Source organism: Equus przewalskii, chromosome 25 (genome assembly GCF_037783145.1).
Source record: "Equus przewalskii isolate Varuska chromosome 25, EquPr2, whole genome shotgun sequence".
Taxonomy (NCBI): domain Eukaryota; kingdom Metazoa; phylum Chordata; class Mammalia; order Perissodactyla; family Equidae; genus Equus; species Equus przewalskii.
The window spans coordinates 2612018-2630118 of record NC_091855.1 but is presented as its reverse complement, the minus strand read 5'-3'; the positions used below and the strand labels follow the sequence as shown (position 1 = coordinate 2630118).

The 18101-nt window shown below is 50.2% G+C and overlaps 2 protein-coding genes across 22 annotated transcripts in view; one reads left to right on the top strand and one right to left on the bottom strand.

Moving 5' to 3' along the window:
* GCH1 (GTP cyclohydrolase 1) overlaps positions 1-3124 on the top strand; it is a 100685-nt gene extending 97561 nt beyond the window's left edge. The window contains exon 4 of the mRNA XM_070594242.1: positions 1422-3124. Coding sequence (XP_070450343.1) covers positions 1422-1518 — 97 coding nt within the window. The 3' untranslated portion in view covers positions 1519-3124. The remainder of the gene's footprint in view (positions 1-1421) is intronic.
* Positions 3125-10441: 7317 nt separating this feature from the next.
* The window catches only part of SAMD4A (sterile alpha motif domain containing 4A), a 203428-nt gene continuing 195768 nt past the window's right edge, over positions 10442-18101 (bottom strand). For 16 of the 21 annotated variants that reach the window (XR_011533018.1, XM_070594220.1, XM_070594229.1 and 13 more), the window contains one exon: positions 10442-14712. Coding sequence is in view for 15 of the 21 variants with exons in the window: in XM_070594220.1 (XP_070450321.1) it covers positions 14684-14712 (29 nt within the window). In the remaining 6 variants the exon portion in view is untranslated. The remainder of the gene's footprint in view (positions 14713-18101) is intronic. The other 5 variants (XR_011533017.1, XR_011533022.1, XR_011533019.1 and 2 more) reach the window with 1 other exon arrangement.

Here is an 18101-nt window from a genome sequence, read left to right as displayed (position 1 = left end):
GACCGGGGACGGGGGAGTGGAGCTCCTGACCGTTCACTGATGTCGTTTGTCACCATCCAGAAGCCAGGGTGGGGAGATCAGCCCCAGCCGAGAGAGAGTGATCGGGAGACAGCACCGCCAGAGCAAGGACAGCCCTGCTCCCCTCGTGCCCTCGTGGCCCCCCAGGCACAGCACGCCAGGCTGGCTGGAGTTTGCTGATCCAGAGTTGCCGTCCCCCGCAGACGTGAGAATAGCTGAGACGACACTGTCCGCCAGAGGGCGTTGGCTGCTGCGTTACTTCCCTCTCATTTCTGGAAACTCTGCTTGGCCTGCCGGAACAGGACGGATCTGCCAGGGGAAATGTTTAAGATGACCTTTTCTTCCTTGCTATGGCCACATCTCTTATTGGTTGCTGTTAGGTCTGGGGGATTCCTACTCACCAGAGGTGCTGCAGGAACCTGGGGTGGGGGTTGTGTTTGTGTGTGCTTGTGTGTGCATGCATGGGCTTGCATGATGTACATGCACGCACACATGCATGGGTGTGGGGTGTATGCGTCTGAATGTCAGGGTGTGTGGTGTGTCTGTGCAAGCATGGACATGCATGGTGTATGTATGCATGCAAGTGTGCAGGACCCTGGGGGTGAGTTCCAGGTCAGTTAGCCTCTGCCTGGCGAGTAACTGCCCTGATATGGACCGGGCTGCCCCAGGCTTCTCTGCCCTGAGCAGTCAGGCTGTAGGTCCTATAACTGACATTTGCAGAATGTTTTACATTCCCAAATTCCTCCATCCCGCCCTGGACTACTGCCTCTCGCTGGTCCTGTTCCTCTGTCATTTCTCACCTCCCTGTGGCTTTATTAACCACCTCTCTCTAGACAGGAGAAGGAAGGAATCCCCAAGAGAATTACATGTCCCAAGTTCACCTGCACTAAATGCTCTTCCCTGCAGGATGACGTCCCCAGCCCCCAGTGGCTGGGACGCTTGATACGTTGTCAGTGCCCTCCGCCTCCACCTCCCCACTTATAGTGAACACAGGGGCTGGAGGACACGTTCTCTCGGCAGCCCTCGGTGGCTCATGGGAGCTCACGGCTCCTGACTCTTGGCTCACATCTCCACGTCTGCAGCAACGCTGGTAGATTCCGAGGGGGACGAGAAGTGGTCTGTCCGCAGGATGCCTGGGTTTGCGGGTGTTTCTAGGCTGGGGAGAGTGCTGAGAATGGCCCCAAGTTCCGACGCTTCAGCATATGACTCTTGCCATTGGCTGATGAGGAGTGGACTGGACAGCATTTAGGGTTTGAAAAAATGACAATAATGATATTAGCCACTCACACTCCGAGGCACATCCTGTGTCAGGCACTGTTCTGGGGGTTTGCATACATTAACTCAGTTAATCCCCTGACTACAGAAGGTTAAATACCTCACTGGATATTACCTCTGTTTCACAGGTGGGGGAACCAAGGCACAGAGAGAAGTAATTCCCCCAAGGACACAGCGCTGGTAAGTGGCATAACTGGGAACAGAACTCAAGAAATTGCGCTCTGAAGCCCCAGGGGTTTGAAGCCAGTCTATTCAGGCTCGCAGCCGGATGGGAGAAATCCCATTTTAAAGGTGAAGGAAGCTAGATTCCAAAATGGTCACAAAGCTTCCAGTTTCCTAGGATCTTTTCCAGAGTCCTGGTCAAGGAATGCCCCATTCAGAATAAGTATGAAAAGCAAAGCCCCTTGAATGTGTGCCCGAGTCGGGGTTTGGGGGCACATCTGGAGGGTGCATGGCCCCTTCCTGCTCAGGGGCCTGGGTCCCTGGGTAGTTTCTCTACAGGTGCACCTGAGACCACGGGAAGCCTCGGAGGCCTGCTGCACCTCTGTCAGCAGGAGAGGGGACAGCAGGAGGGGGCCTCGCTCGTCCCCCTGGGGCCTCCACTGCTGCAGGGGAGGGTTTGGCACAGCCAGCGGAAGCAGGCGGGAGGCCGCTGCAGCTCTTCTGGGACCCTGGCACCTGTTCCTTTTTATTTTATTATTGTTGTTATTTTTGAGGAAGATTGGCCCCAAGCTAACAACTGTGCCCATCTTCCTCTATTTTATACATGGGACACACATCATGGCTTGATGAGCGGTGCCATCTCAGTGCCTGGGATCCGAACCCGCAAACCTCGGGCCGCCAAAATGGAGTATGTGAACTTAACTGCTCCGTCACCCGGCCGGCTCCATTTTAGTCAGTCCCTCAAACAGTCAGGTTTGCCAGCTTCCTGCTGTTTTTCCACTGAACTCTGCCTTTGGACGGGAGACGTAGAGCAGCCTCCAGCACACCCTGATGGTGAGAACCACTGCCCATAAAAGCACCTTTCACAGCAGTAAATGCCCCTGCTTCTGAGGCTTCGAACCTGGAGTGATCCACAGGTTGCACCAGGTGGAGATGCGGGATAAAAGAAATTGGCCTGCTCAGAGCCCAGGGGGAGCTGACAGAGGAGACTTTGACAAAGGTGAGACTGGGCCCGGTTCTGAGACCCTGATGATTCCACAGCATGCCGTGGGTGGGACAGGAGGTCACCTGGCCATCCAGGACACCACCTCATCCGATGATACCACTTCAAGCTCCTCCAGACACTGAGAGCCTAAAGAGAGGCAGCGAACCCTGATAAAGTGACTAGAGTTTGTCTTTGTAGTAGCTCCAGTTTCCCCAACAGTGGGGATGGACATTGCCCAGACAGGGACCCCAGGATCTTACCCCTCTGGGCAAAGGATAGGACTGGAATTCCTAGCTCCCTTGAAGTTCGAGGGAGCCGTGCAACTTGCTTTGACCCGTGAAGTGTGAGCAGAAGGGACACGCTTCACTTTTGGTGGAAGCCACCTTCCTTTCCTCTGTTGTGGCAAACATCAATGCTCTAGTTGGTGGCAGCTGTGCCAGCCTGGGTTCCAGAGCGAGCTGTGGGGAGCAGAGGCCCCCACTGACCTGATGGATGGGCAGCCCAGTGAGAAATAAGCCTTTGTGGTTTTAAGCCATTGAAATTTTGGGGGTGTCTGTTAATGGGGAATAATCTAACTTATGCTGACAGATTGATAAATTCTGGCTCATGCATCACTCGGCTAATGTGTTACCTCCCAAGCAAGAAAATTCATTAAGCTGATTAAAGTATACATAATTTCCAAAACTGGGTCTTGTGGCAGCCATTGCAAGCACCATTGCAAGCCAGTCGGGGGAGAAATTTGGGAAGTGGCTCTGAGCCTGATGAAACTCCATTGCCTATTCTGTCTGACTTAGAGGATTCCAGTAGGGAGGGGACCCAAGGACTGTGATGGGTCAGGTGCTTGTTCTTAGTTCTCTAACGAGTTGATGGAAACAGCTGCCTTTCACCCTCATCAATCAAAGAGGCGGAAACACGTAACATCATAGACCACTTCAGTAAAAGGGGAGAAGCATGTCCCCTTAGTGTGTGGTTCTCACAGTTGGCTGCGCGTTAGAATCACCTGGGAGCTTATGCCCGGGCCATGCACCGCACTCCCCAAGTCAGAGTCTTGGGGGTGGGCCAGCATCAGCACTGGTAAAGCTCCCCGTGTGATCAACGTGCAGCCAAGCCGAGAACCACAGCCCTGAGGGCTCCTTTTCCTCCATGTTTCAGCCGATGTCTCGATGTGGTCATTCTGTAGAATGCTACTGCCTGCATATAACCTTGGGTGTTGCTGGAGCAGTTGTTGGAAAGACAAGGCCTGGAGAGTCACTGCGGTCTCCTAGTAGTCTCACGTGGGGGGTCTTGGAGCCTTAGACAGCCAGCCATGGTCCCCTCCAGCAGGATTTGGGGGTAGACAGATCTGGATTTGAGCCCCTGCCCTGCCTGTCCCTGTAACCATTCTGTGACCTGGGACAAGTTGCTTGACATCTCTCAGCCTCAGTTTCCCCATCTGCAGAGTGGGAATAATCTAATACCAACCTTACAGGCTTAGCACAATAGTCCCTGCATAACTGCTAGCTGTTTATTGTTTCTCCCGGTGACTTATCTTGAATGATGAGGTAGGTCAAGTAAGATAAATTTCATCTGCTGCTCTTACCCCAAGCCTACTCCTTCCCTGATGAATGGGACCCCAACTTCCCAAGCCAGAAACGTGGGGGACATTCTAGACTCTTCAGGCTCTCCCTTAATGCCCCGGTCCTGTCCATCACTAATCATGGTGCTGTTTCCCGCTAAGAATCTTGTCGCTCTGTCCAGTCCTCCCTATCCTCCTGCCATTCCCTTGAGCTCATGGGTTGTCTGAACTAACGCAGCAGCCCCTGGGAGGGACGGGGTCTCCCTAGCTCCACTTTGGCTCTTCTCTAACCCATTCCCCAAAATGTGGCCAAAGTGATCTTTCTAAAATATAAATGTCCCTACTAGACATTAAAACAAAATTTTAAGTTATAATAATTAAAACAGTGGGGGTGCTAGTACGTGACTAGACAGGTATATCAATGGAAAGAAAATAGGAAGGCCAGTAATAGACCTAAATACATAGAGGAAGATGGTATGTTAAAAAAGTGGCATTTCAAATCAATGGAGGAAAGATAGATTATTCAGTAAACAGCAGAGGTACAACTGCATAGCCATCTTTGCACAGAGATAAAACTGGATCCATAGCTCATACTTTACACAAGGAATGATTCAAAGATATAAATGTAAAAATGTGAATCCATAAAAGTACTAGAGGAAAACATAGTCTCTCTAAGGTGGAGAGGGTCTTTTTTTTTTTTTTTTTAAAGATTTTATTTGTTCCTTTTTCTCCCCAAAGCCCCCCAGTACATAGTTGTATATTCTTCGTTGTGGGTCCTTCTAGTTGTGGCATGTGGGACGCAGCCTCAGCGTGGTCTGACAAGCAGTGCCATGTCCGCGCCCAGGATTCGAACCAACGAAACACTGGGCCGCCTGCAGCGGAGCGCGCGAACTTAACCACTCGGCCACGGGGCCAGCCCCTGGAGAGGGTCTTTTAAAGTATGATTCCAAACCCAGAAGCCAAAGAAGAAAAGATCAAGAAATTCAACTACGTTAAAAAAATTCTCTATGGCAACAATCACCAGATGCAAAATCAAAAGACAAACTGGGAAAAATATTTGTGCCTCTTATCACAGACCAAGGTTAATTTCTTCTACAAATTATTAGGAAAAGACCAAGAACCTAGTAGTAAAATGGGCAAATACATGGTCAGACAGTTCAAAGGAAACGACAAAAGACCACTAAGCATGTAAAACTCTGCTCCACCTCACGTAAGTACCACAAATGCAAGTGAAAAGGACACACAGTGTCTTTCACTTACTAGATTGGAAAATGTAAAAAATTGGAGGATATAGGAATTGCTGAGAGTGTAGGAGATAAAGCACCCGCATCCGCTGCTGCTGGAAGGGAACCTGGTGGACGGTGACTCGGGAAAACTAGCAAACGGCTAGTGATGTCTGTGGGGGTCCCTGTCACATGTCCACTTGACAAGGCTGCAGGACCCAGTTTTTCATCAAACTCTAATCTAGGTGTTGCTGTGGAGGTCTTTTGTGATGTGGCTACATCTATAATCTGCTGGCATCAAGTAAATGGTAATGGTAAATGGCATGGTATGGGGGGGGGCCTCACCCAATCAGTGTGAAGGTCTTTAGAGCAAAAGCTGAGATTTCTGGGAGAAGGAGACATTCTGCGTCAAGACTGAAGCATCAGCTGGTGCCTGAGTCTCCTGCCTGCTGACCTGCCTGCGGGTGTCAGACTTGTCCGCCCCCACGACTAAGTCTTTAAAGTAAGTCTCTCTCTCGTATCTCTATCTCTGTCTCTGTCTCTGTCTCTGTTTTGTCTCTGTCTCTATACCTAGATCTACATCTACAGCTTCCTGATGTTTCTCTGCAGGACGCTGACTGACACACTTCCCTTTACTCCAGCGCCCCACTTTCCCGCTTGGGGAACCCTGGCACCCATGTGCGATGGCCCCTGTACAACTTATTTCATCGTGGGCCTTGTCTGTAATCGAAAGAGTGAGGCAGTCGGGGCTGGATGAGAAGTCCCGTCAATTCCCACGGGAGCGCTGCGTAGCCGGGAGAAGTATGTGGCAGTGAGAGAGGGTGGTTTCCAAAACGGACTCAGTGAGAAAAGGAAAATAACATAGTGATGGGCAGTGTGCATAGGACGCTCTTTGGTGTGTGAAAAGGGAGAAAATATGTCAGTGTTTGTAAATGCATAAAATGTCTCTTGATGGGCACACAAGAAACTACCACTGAAGGCCTCCGGGCAGGGGCCTGGGGTGGAGGGAGACTTCCCTCTTACGCCGTTTTGTTTCACAAAATAACCTTGTTTTTGGCCATATTGCTCGCAGCAAGGGCAGCTATGGTCCTTAAGGTGGAGTCCACGTTTTTTATCATGGTTTCCAAGGTCCTTTCTGACCCTGCCACTGCCTCCATCCTGTCCCTGCCCCTACCCCACCACTCCCCTTTCTCTGCATTCTCCATTCCAGTCGTAGATGTACTTCTTTCAGTTCTTCAAATTCACGTGCTCTCTCTGCCTCCCAATCTGGAATGCCCCTGAGGCTCCCTCCAAGAGTTCCTGCTTTTCCTGGGTGCTCCCCTTCTTCTGAGGGACCGGGGTGGCTTGGCTGGTGTTTGACTTCCCTCTGCTGTGAGCACGGCTTCCCCGGGGAACCCAAGGACCAGGGCCGCACTCTGCCCCGTGGCTTCCTCTGGGCTCTGGGGGCCAGGAGGAGTGCAGCAGTCCCTGTCACCCCTCCTGCCCTCCTGTGAATGCCCTGACCCCTGGGCTCAGAGCATTCAGGCTGAGAGACTCGAAGGCCCCCCAGGGGGCCTGCTGGGCAGCTCGGGTTTTCTCAGGTGGGCATAGGGAAGAGGCCTCGCTGTAGCTGGACTTCACTGACTGCCTCTGGAAGGAACTTGGCGCTGGCGCCCTGCAGGGCGGCCTCCGTCTCCAGACATCCAGCTGGTCAGCACCTGGTCCTCTGGAAATCCTTTTGTGCGAGCAAGACAGCAAATGTGGGCCTGGCCCCTGAAGTCCTTTTTGGGGAGATGAGTTGGATGTGCACATTTTAGATGCATGCCTGGATCAGCGCAGTGACTGCAGGCGAACGGGGGTTTGGATTCTGTGTCTTAGGAGAGCAGAGGGGAGCAGGTCAGGAGGTGAAGCCGTCTGGACCCCAGGGCACAGGGACTGGAGAAGCATGGATGGTGTGTGCTCTCTGCTCCGGGACTGGATATGTGCATTTGGTGCCAGATGGAGGGAAACAATTTGTCATGTGTGTATTTTATTTCTCTCATCCACATTTGCTCTCTTTGTACATATTCCATCTTGGATGAGTAACAGGGTCATAGGTCGATGCCAAAAGGGATTCAGTCAGGTACAGGTACAGGAAATCCATGTCTAGCCTCTTCCCCGTGAACAGATCTGGGATAAGCGTAACAGAAAGCCAAGTGCTGAGGTCCGACTGGACAGATTTGACTTGGGGCTTTTGTAGGTTCATCTGACTTCACTCCTGAGCCTGTTAGAATTTTGTGGTATGGAAACGTGGAACCACCTCCCAAGGACACTGGAGCAAACAGGGACACCCAGTCCTGGCTGTGGTCCCCACGGGGGGTTTAACGGCAACCTCTTGGCCATCTCGAGTTCCAATAGCTCTGATGGGACCATCTCAGTCACCAAAGCTCCAATTTTGTTTCTCCTGGATTGAACTTAAAAAATTAAAACCTCAAAAAACTGTAGAACGCAGTATTTAAAAACAGGCACTCTGAGTCAGGTGTAAACACAAAGCTGTCTTTTTTTATAGAGTCTGAGTTTTATAAGGTTGCCAAAATGTTTCTCTATTGGTTTTAAAAATTGAAGCAGAAACCACTTCAGAGGGAAAAATATTCTGTGGAGGAAATTCTCAGACATTGAATCCCCTGGTTGACATCACAGAGAAGTCAGTGTCTGTGCACAAGAGCCCCTGAGCGAGGCTGGCTGGAGGGAGCTGCTGGGCCAGGTTGACGCCTGGGGGGACACTGTGGAAGAGCATTCGCTCCAGTGGAGCTCCTCAGTAATAACTGAGATGTCATTGCTTAAATTTTGCCCAAGTTTGCCATTTCCCAGTCACCCCCATTTCCTGCTTTCTGTCCCTGTGTCTCATGTGTGGACGGACGCACAAGCAGAGGAGCTCCCCATCCATCTGGGCCAGAAGCTGCGAGTGGGGAGTGCGGAGACCATGGCCTCAGGGCGCACTGGAAACAGTGCTCTATCGCTTGACCCTTGACCCCTTCCCAAAGACCAACCAGTCCCATTACCTTCTGGACTCTCCTCTTCCCTCCCTTCCAATGTGTCCCCTTTCTCAGCTACTTTTGTTTTCAGTTCTTAGAAGTGACTAGTGAACCAAGCACTTGCCATTCTTGGGCCAACTTCTAGGCATTCCTCAGACCCGATGGTCACTTTTCTGCTGTGTCACAGACGTTGTTGGCCTGCGTGAGCAGAGATCTTGGCATCAGGATTTGCATCGTCGCATCCTGAGGGCATCCTGCAGACAGATTTCACAGGCTGCCCCACAGCTTAGGGAGCCAGAACAGGCTACTTCAGTGTGACAGAATCATTTTGTCTGTTGAATCTAGTACAATATTGGGGCTTGTAATTTTTTAATTTTTATTGTATTTTACAAAAGAATTTGACTATATGGCTTGGAAATAAACAGCCTCCACTACAAGTGAAATTCACAGATGGTTTGAGCAGCACTGTGTGAGCGAGGGCGTTCCAGAGCTAGTGTTGGGGATGCAGAGGCTGAAGTGCCCAGGGAAGGGGCGCTTTCCAAGCATTGCGATGTGTGGCTGGAAAGCAGAAGATGGAAGTGCTTGTAGAAGCCCGTGGGACGCTGTCTGTGAGATTGGTGCTGGGGTGCGATGTGCTAGCACTGCCCACTGGGAAAGGGGAAACGGACAAAGTGTGGGCTGCCGCCCTGTGCTTCTGGCTCCGCTGGGTCCACACTGACCACTCTGCATCTTTCTAGAGAAGGATTGGGTTCTAGTTATGGACGAGATTTCCACTGCCCCCAGCCATCCCCTCAAGCTCTGGGGACAGTCGGTCTCAGGCTGATTGGGAGTCAGGGCCACCGACAGACGCAGTGACTGTTTGAGGGACAAAGCCAAGGTCTTTCACACGAGTTTGGATCCTTTCTGTGTTGCCCCCTGGGCACCTTCTCACCAGCGTTGAGAGTATGAGTTGACAGTACCCATCTGTGCCCCTTCTGGACCCGAGTCAAACCCATTGCAGCCTCTTCCAAGGGTAGACTATCTGGGTGTTAATTATCCCCCTTTAATAAAGGAAATTAAGTCTCTTTTCGGGAGGGGACTGTTAGGGGAGTCGTAAAAGCTTCACTATATGAGTAACCTTCTCTCCAAGACCGAACATTCTACTACAAAGTTTGCTGGCAAAGAGCGACAGCTTTGCTGATGAAAATTGCTAACAGCCCAGCTTCAGGCCCCATGCCCAGCCCATTACGTTCCCTCTCTTTAACCTCACAGCTCTCACACTCACCCTCATTCCGCACATTCCGAACTTTTGTCTTGTGCACTTATCCCCTCCCCTTAGAATACTCTGAGTCACACACTGAGAGATAGCTCATTTGGGTTATGAGAATTTAACTTTAGGAGGAATTTCATTTAACATCTCAGCTTGCAAGGCATTTCTTCCTGTTTCCAGGGACCATTTTGGCCTCTGCGTGTCTTTTGAACAGCTTGAGCCTGGTGAAGGAGAGTCGCCATGTGGTCATTGTTGCACTATCAAGTTGTGGTTGCCTCAGAGAAATCTTGGGTTCCCTATGTTTTGGTGGCAATAACCTCTGTATCCTATGTTTTCTTTTGTCTTCACTTTTTTTTTTTGGATTAGAGGTTTAATTTTATAAACTTTGAGTATCATAGGCCAAAAGACAAAACCAACCCACGGCTCAGAGAGGTTAAGTAACTTGCCCAACATCACATAGCCAGAGAACGCTGGAGCCAGAATTCAAACCCAGGTTGGTCTCTCCAGCCATATGCTTAACTGACATTATTTAGAATTTCTATTAATATATATTATATATCATACTGGAATTAGCAGTATTAGAATGAGATTCAAGCCATGTGTAGTTAAAACCCCAAAGCTCCAAGGAGGCTGCTGTCTCTTTAGCCATGGTTAAGGAGTGAAATATGATTTCGGAGGTACTTAGGTTGGAGAGCAAGCTATAACCGATATCGCCTGTAAGGTTAGCGTTGTATTTAGAAACATGCACCCAAGTCAGGTGACGCATTTATTGGCGACTCTGGACACACATCAAACTGTATCAATATTTACACCTCTCGCCCTTTCTGGCTCATGGTTGAAGACAGTCTGCATAGAGTGGTTGGGTGGGACTCGTTTACGGGGGTGTCAGCCTCGCTATTCCTCGCAGGCTTGCTTCTAAGATTCAGTTCCTTTTTTCTAATCGATCATATTGACAAAAAGAAAAAAAGACACACACACCAGTGTTACAAAACCTTGTATTAATCATTTCCCTTCACTTTCAATATAACGTTGATATGAAATATAGCCATGATTTAGTTACATGGGAGGAAATGAGTAATAAATACACTGTAGCAAGTTTAAACCACAAGGGTGTTTCACTGGTAACAACATTTGAAAACTGTACACTTGCAAAGAAGAGCATGTTCAAACATCAGCGTGTCCGGATATCAGGAAGGCTTTTACATGTAACAAACATGCTATTTCCATATTGTGACAAATTTAAAAAATATGCATTGCTTGGCAACATGAACTAGGCAAAAATAGCTCTCTGTTCACTAACTTTATACAGGAAACAGGACTAAAGGCATGCATGTACGTAGGGGTGCCTGCACGGGGCATGCAACAAAAGGAAGCTTTTTAAAAGTCAGCTTACAGTAGGCATAAATACATGAGGGTTATATATTAATAAGGGAGGAAGTCTTCTGTTTGACATTATTAACATTTCTGTTTTCTTCCTATTCCTCCCAGAGGAATACACATTCACCTTTAAGGAAAGATAAAGGAATTACAAAAAAATAAAACTCACTTTGCAAACATCTCTGATGACTTGTAAAATAAAAAAACCCAACATTATTAGTGTTATCACAGCCCCATGTGCAAATTATCCTTCCGCAGGTCCTTCCTGTCGCAGGCACAGCCAAGCGCCTGGGTCAGGCTGCTTCCCTGCACCCAGGCTGGAGCCGCCTGCTGCAGACAACTCCAGAAGGCGAGCGAGGCGGGCGCCGGCTTCTCCGCCCCTTGCTGCCCTTCTGCTTGCACGCCCAGGCATTCAGCCCAGCGCAGGCCCGCAGCCCCGCTCGCGGTGAAATCTGGGTCAGGTGGGGGAATGGGCATCTACATACCCTGCCCGGGCATTAGCTGCAAGAGGTGCAGGACAACAAGGACCCGGCGAAGGCTCCCGTTCCGTAAAAGGCAGCCAACGACACCTCAAAAGGAAACGTCGTTTCCCTCAGTGTCTCTTCAAACAAATGGGAGAGGGGCCCAGCTGTAGCTCCAATCCTGAGTACCAAAAAGGGAGCAGGGCTGCACGGGATTCGAGAGCTTGCTGCCACGGCCGCCTTCTGCAGGCAGACCCAGCAGCATCTATTTTGCTTGCTGGCCCTTGTTTAAAAAGTGAAACTTAAAAAGCATGTGGAAAAAAAATCTTATCAGCAGCAATGTTTCATTTCTTGCACACAGTTCATGTGTGTCTTCCTACTGTTTCCGGTAAGAAACCACTATGAATAAAAAGCACCAATAAAACATCATACATGATAACAATATCGTAGAGCACTCTGTCCCTGGGACGGGGTAGAGGTGCCAGATACACACGGCTTAAATCAGAACAAGTGGGAAAACACATGTAGTGAAATATATTGTACTCTGAGATCTTTAACGTTTACTAGTTACTTAATATAAAACAGCTGCATCTGGGGTCGATGGGCAAATACAAAAAAAGGCACTGCTGCTCTATTTCTAACTACCCGACCGCACAGCCTCACGCATGCAACTGTTTGATTCTTTCATAAAGAAAGTTCTTTTGCTTTAGGATTTTTCAATTGAGCTGTATACCTGCAGTCAACACAGGACTCAAAACAAGGTGGGGACAAGCTCCTAAAATTTATCAGAACACTCAACTTAAAAAAAAATTAAAGCACTAAGAGCAAAACACAACTAAGTAGATAAATCTATACACGGTCAATGAAAAATAAGCTTTTCTTTTGTTTTAAAAAAAGAATTATGTTGTTATTAATAACAGACTTTATCATGGTTACCAGCCATAGCAAGTTAATAAGTAACATATCCAAAATAATCTCTCTAATAATCAGATAACCATTGTTTCTATATTCAATGAAGGAATAAATAGAAATTCAGATTTGCAAATACTTTAAGGTATTCGTCCTTTTAAAGGATTCATGCTAACGTGATTGTGTTCACAATCTGTTTTGAACAGCCCGAGTCTTTGTGGACATATCTATTTTGCGTTCTCATCTCTCTGTGAGATATGTAACACCATTGCTTTTTCTTCTATTAACTTTCTCAGCATCCAAAAAACACCTTCGCAAACCCTCTGCTCTTACCTTTGCCCTTCAACCTCTTTGTCCCGTTCTTCCCGCCTCATAGGTGATCGTCCATCCCAACACATTCCCCAAGTAACACTCAGCTGGTTTAGAGAAAGGGTGTGGACAGTGAATGTTAATGGCACTTGGTTAAAAAAAAATCAACTAAAAACTGCTGCCTCTTTCTGCACGTGGATTTGCATCTTTAGAATGCAGGCGCCCAGAGAGGCCTCTTTATGCGATGCCTGGCACCGCGGGCTCCAGTCTTCCCTGCTTGCTAACGGCTCTCTGCAGTGAGACGCACCCAGCTCTTTAGACCTTAAAGAAACTTCAAAAGCCTTGTTACAACGTCCAGTGCTGCGTTGGGTGTACATTTTTAATCTTCAAGGTAAAAGAAAGTTCCTTGGATTTCATTAAGGCCTTTTAAATCTGTATTTACTTCATAAAACAAAAAAAAATAAGTGTGCGGTGATTTTCATGGTCTGATCTCTTCAATTTCGACTCTGTCTTCACTAAACAAAAAAATGGCACTAGATTCACCCATTTAATAAACAGACCTTATACCATCTCCCTGCTCTCGCCTCTGACAGAGCATTCACGCAACCCAATTCTCCAGTGCAGTGCACAACTCCTCTTTGATTTCCTCTAAACCCTCCATTGTGTCTAATTCTGAAACATAATCTTTCTTGCCCTTAAGAAACAGAGCTGTTACTTTGTGGTAGCGAAGTCTGTGAATCTCTCACTATGTAAATAGGGTTACATCCCTTCCGTGTGGATGGATGGATCAGCCAACACCACAGCCAATCCCCGACAATACCATGTGGACAGAACCGTCCTTTCCATCCTGAACTTGACCCTTCACACATCTTCTTTCGCTGCCCACCTGGGCCGCGCATCTCCTCGCAGCTCTCTCTGCCACTTGCTGATGTGTTTATACACCATTGCTGGGCCCTGCTCTCCTCCTCGTCCTCGGCAGGGAGCCAGCCAAGGGGGTACAGCCCCCAGGCTCAGGTTCCCACAGCAACTGCACTGCGTGTTTTGAGCTCCTTCTCTGAAGGGTATTAAGGCCTCTTGCAAGGGAAAAACGTGGGTCCTTGCCTTTCTCCTCCTGCGGTCCTTATCCCAGCTGTGCGTGGGGGCGAGGCTGTGGCGGCTGGGATGAAGCCCATGGTAGGCGAGGAGGAGGGGAGGCCTCTGGGTGAGAAGCACATCCAGCACAGAAAGGGGCTGTGGCATTCTCTTAGGATCTCTAGGTGACCAGAGAGCAAACCCCTAACTGACTACACGGTGCTGTCTCCTTGTGCCCTCACCAGTGCTCTGCCCGTCCAGCCACATCCTTGTCCTTCAAGTCCACCTGCACGCTCCCCCCCCCCCCCCCCCGAGGTGAACGCCGGTCGGCCTGCGTCTCCCCGGGAAGCAGAGCTTGGCAGCCATTTGGAAAGACAACCCTGCTGCTAGTAGAAAAATAGAAGAAAAAAAGAATCCATATCAACAAATCCTTTACAAAAACCATAGTAGGAAGAGAAGTTCTATCCAAACTCTTTAGACATTATGTACCCTTTAAAATTGTTTTGTAAACAATACACAAATCAAAGTTTATCCGAAATTGTGTCAGAGGGACTTTCTCCCCTCTCCCCTGTTGCCACATGGCCTCTCGTGCGCTCGGCTCCAGGCAGGGGCCTCTAGGAAACCCAACTGGGGGGCAGAAGAGGGGAGCCGCCATCTTGCTTTGGTCGCACGTATCCATGACTTCCTCCTGGGGCCTGACTGCAGGTGGAGCGGTCTAGAAGGCTCCAGGGCTGGGCTCTGCTTCTCTGCTGTGTCTCTCTCTCCTCGTTCACGGTAGTAGTCTGTTTTTGCCTCTTTCCATCCAGGAAGCCACCTGCATCCCCTCCACCCCCTCCCAGTCTCAGGTTTCCTTAGAGACCCCACCCCACCCCACACCAAGCCATCCCACAACAGAAACAAATGACAAAATAACCAAGCCCAGGTCTACTGATATGTTTACAAGGACGACCTACGCTCTCACAAAATCAAAATGGGAGAGGGACCAGGGAAAAGGCTGCGAAGTATCTGGAGGACTCCGCGCAGCCCCGCAGACAGCTGGCACTGGGCCCACAGCAGTCGATTTCACGGCCAGCGCGGTCGCTCGCATCTTCAGCTTCTAGATTGTGGAGGTCCGGTCAACCCCGTCTGTGAGAGAAAGAAGCACATGTGGGCACGGGGGAGTAAAAAGCTCCGTTCGTGCCTACCTACCCCAATGCCACGCAGCTGGGCCTTCCAGTCTCAGAGGACAGGTTGGGGCTAAATCCATTCATTCATTCATTCATTTGTTCACTCGTTCACTTCTACCCCTACCCACTCAACATCTGGGGAATAGCTATTTCTGCCAGGAGCCACAATGAGCCTGGGAACCAAGATTTAAAGACCTAATCCTCACCCACTAAGCACTCACATCATAGTCAGGACACAGACATGGTAACCACCATGACAGAGGAGTGATAATTCTATAATGGAGTATGTACCAGGCACAGCAGGAATATGGAGAAAGGAATGTTTAAGTCACCCCTGGAAGTCAAGGACAGTTTCACAGAGAAAGAAAAAGAGCTTTGTAAGATGGTGCTGTAGGAGAAGAGAGGTGGCATGAAAGCATGAGCGTGGGGAGCGCACACAGCTCACGCATGGGTGTGGTGCTGGTCATCAGCGGTGGGGCTGGCATTGGGCTGGAAGTTTAGGGTGAAGGATGGAGGAATAGAGGAGTGGTAGCAGACGTGGCTCAAGAGCCGGGGGGGGGGGCTGCAATAGACATGCAGGTGGATGTGTCTAGCTCACATCCCCTTCTTTGTGAGCATCTCCCCCTCACCCTGAGTCCCCGCTGAAAGACTGGGGATGAGGTACCTATGACTTGGATCCATGGTTCCCACTGATCAGACCAGGAGGATGCATCCAACCCAAATTGATCCAGATTCTCTGTCTCAAGAATTTGACTGGGGGCAGTGACACCATAGTTAGATGTTGTGGGCGTTTGGAACTGAAAGATACTGCAGAAGTGGGAGAGTGCTGAGGCCACCCAGGCTATGCCATGTCTATATTATGGGGAGTCAGCGAAACCAGGCTATAGAGAAAGTGGGGGGCATGCATATCAGAGGCCATGAGTGAGACAGACAGCAGGGGGAGCTGATGGTTGCCCAGCCCCTTTGGTTGTCTGCTGACCATAGGAGAGCCCTCAGGACCAGACCACAAGAGTCCTGTGTACCGTGGACGGGAGCTTGGACACAGGCACCTGGGGAACTAAGAGCAGTAGACTAACCAGATCTGATTCTGGAACTGTTTCTCTGCCAGGTGTGTCACATGACCTGAGGAAGGATAAGGCTGGTGGCAAGAGGACCCCTACAGTGGTCCATGCTAGGGCTGACAAGGGCTTATCCCATCAGCAGAGCGGGGCACGGATTAGCCAGCGTAGGAGGGAGAAGTAACTGTGTTCACTGACTACTAAATGAAGGCCAGGGAGAGATGCAGCATGCCTCCTTGGTTTTGCTGATATCCAGATGTGCCCCGATGGGTCCTGTCTAAGCCTGGATGTCACTGACCTGCTCTAACACAGAGCGTCTCCATTCAGTAGGCAGAACTCAGGGATGAGAAGGGAGTGGCAGAGTGTTGGGGGGGGGGCAGGAGGACCTAGGTGACATGGAGCAGTGCTGAGTCCACTGCCGTGTCCCCTGGCCTCCTCATGGGCGGGGCCCGGCCAGCGTCTCACCAGCAGGGACTTGGAGGAGAAATGTTTCTTTCACTGAAATTTTTACTGAGATCATTGTAGATTCACAGGAAGTTGTAGGAAATAGCACCAGGTTTCCCCCAATGTAACATTTTGCAAAACTATAATCTTACCACCAAGATACTGATGTTGATACAATCCCCTGATCTTATGTGGATTTCCCCAGTTTTACGTGCGCGTGCGGGAGTGTGTGTAAAGTTCTACTCAATTTTTGGAGAGGTTCTAAAGTAGGGAAGCAGATGGGCCCTGAGCGCGTTTCTGGTATCCGATCATCAATCCTAGCGGCCCCCAGATGTGAATTTACAATCCATAACCTCTCCCCGAGCTCCGCGGGTGTCAGCCTGAGCCTCCCGGGGGCTCTGCAGTGGTAACTGGCTGTGGGAACAGTGAGCTGTGTGCGCGTGCACACAGGGGCGCGCGTGGCGGGAGAACAGCGAACTGCGTGCGCGTGCACACAGGGGCGCGCGTGGGGGGAGAACAGCGAGCTGTGTGTGTGTGGGGGGGGGGCTGTAGAAGAGCAGTGCACACTCTTGCTGGGACTCACGGGCCCACTCATTGATGTCAACCCTTCGTAGCCGCGGAAGTGGGGAGCTGGAAACATGAAAATCTCAACTAAGGCAACCCCAAGTCACATTTTCACAGACTCCTAACCCCATACCTCATCCTCCAAGTGTGATGGTATTCATCTGCAGGGAAATGACCAATAGATAAGTCCAGACTGATCATTTACAGTTGTGCAAGCTGTGCACTGCACAACTCCAGAGGGTGCCAATCACATGCAGCCATCATAGGTTCTATAGTTATTAGGACAAATTTCAAATAAATTGCAGAACAGCATCTTGAGAAAGTGGAGCCTTTTTCTAATTTGCACAAAGTCTCCATGTTGGCTAGAAGTGGGGCTGTAAGTCGTGAGAAAGACTAAAGAGAACAGGTGAGAAGGAATGGTAAGGGGATCGTGTGAAACGTGACCCCAGAACGGCCGAGAGTGGGCCGTGCGTCCCTCTTCACGGTGCGGCTCACTGCAGACTCCGTTCTGCTGGGAGGAGCCTCGCTTGTGTAGCCAGGGGTCTTTCTGCACGTTTAACGCTCCGCAGGAGGAGGATGACGGCCAGGCTTGGTGCTGGGTTTTCCTGAACACCCGGGGCTGCCGGTCAGGAGCAAGCCCAGCTGAGCCAGAGGAAAGCCGTAAATAAGGGCTCACAAACCAAGATGGCAGAGGCAGCCCAGCCCCTGGCTTCCGGTGGGTCTGTCAGGGGGCCGGGGCGACCGGGAGGAGAGGTGGCAAGGGAAGGCCAGAGAGAAAAGGAGCTGAGACGCGCAGGAGGAGGCGGCGGCAGACTGAGCAGACACTGAGAGGGCCGGGGGCCCGACCAGCCGCCTGGAATGGCCACACTGGGCCCTGGTGTCCCGGGACCTCGGACGGCTCCCCGTGCTGCCCTGAGGCCCAGGCGGACGGGCCTCTTCTACTCTGCTTCCCCCTCCCGAGTCCTCGTCCTCCTGCAGGATGGCTTAACTCATGGGCATTCCGTCCCCAGCAGGACCATCTTCCCTGGCACCCGGAAGGGGTCAGCCAGCAAAGAGGTGCTGTCCTAGTGGGAGGGCACCGCCAGGGTGCCCAACCCGGCCACCCTCAACTTAATCTGCATTCTCTGCACGGGAACTGCTTCGAGGCTTCACTCCAGAGGGGCTTGCTGAGAAAAACACAGCAAACAAGGGTGTAGCAGAGTAGCAAGATGAGAACGTTAGCAAAAACATCAGTTCAGAGAGGTTTTCTGTAAAAATAGAAGAATGAGCTAAAAAACGGTCT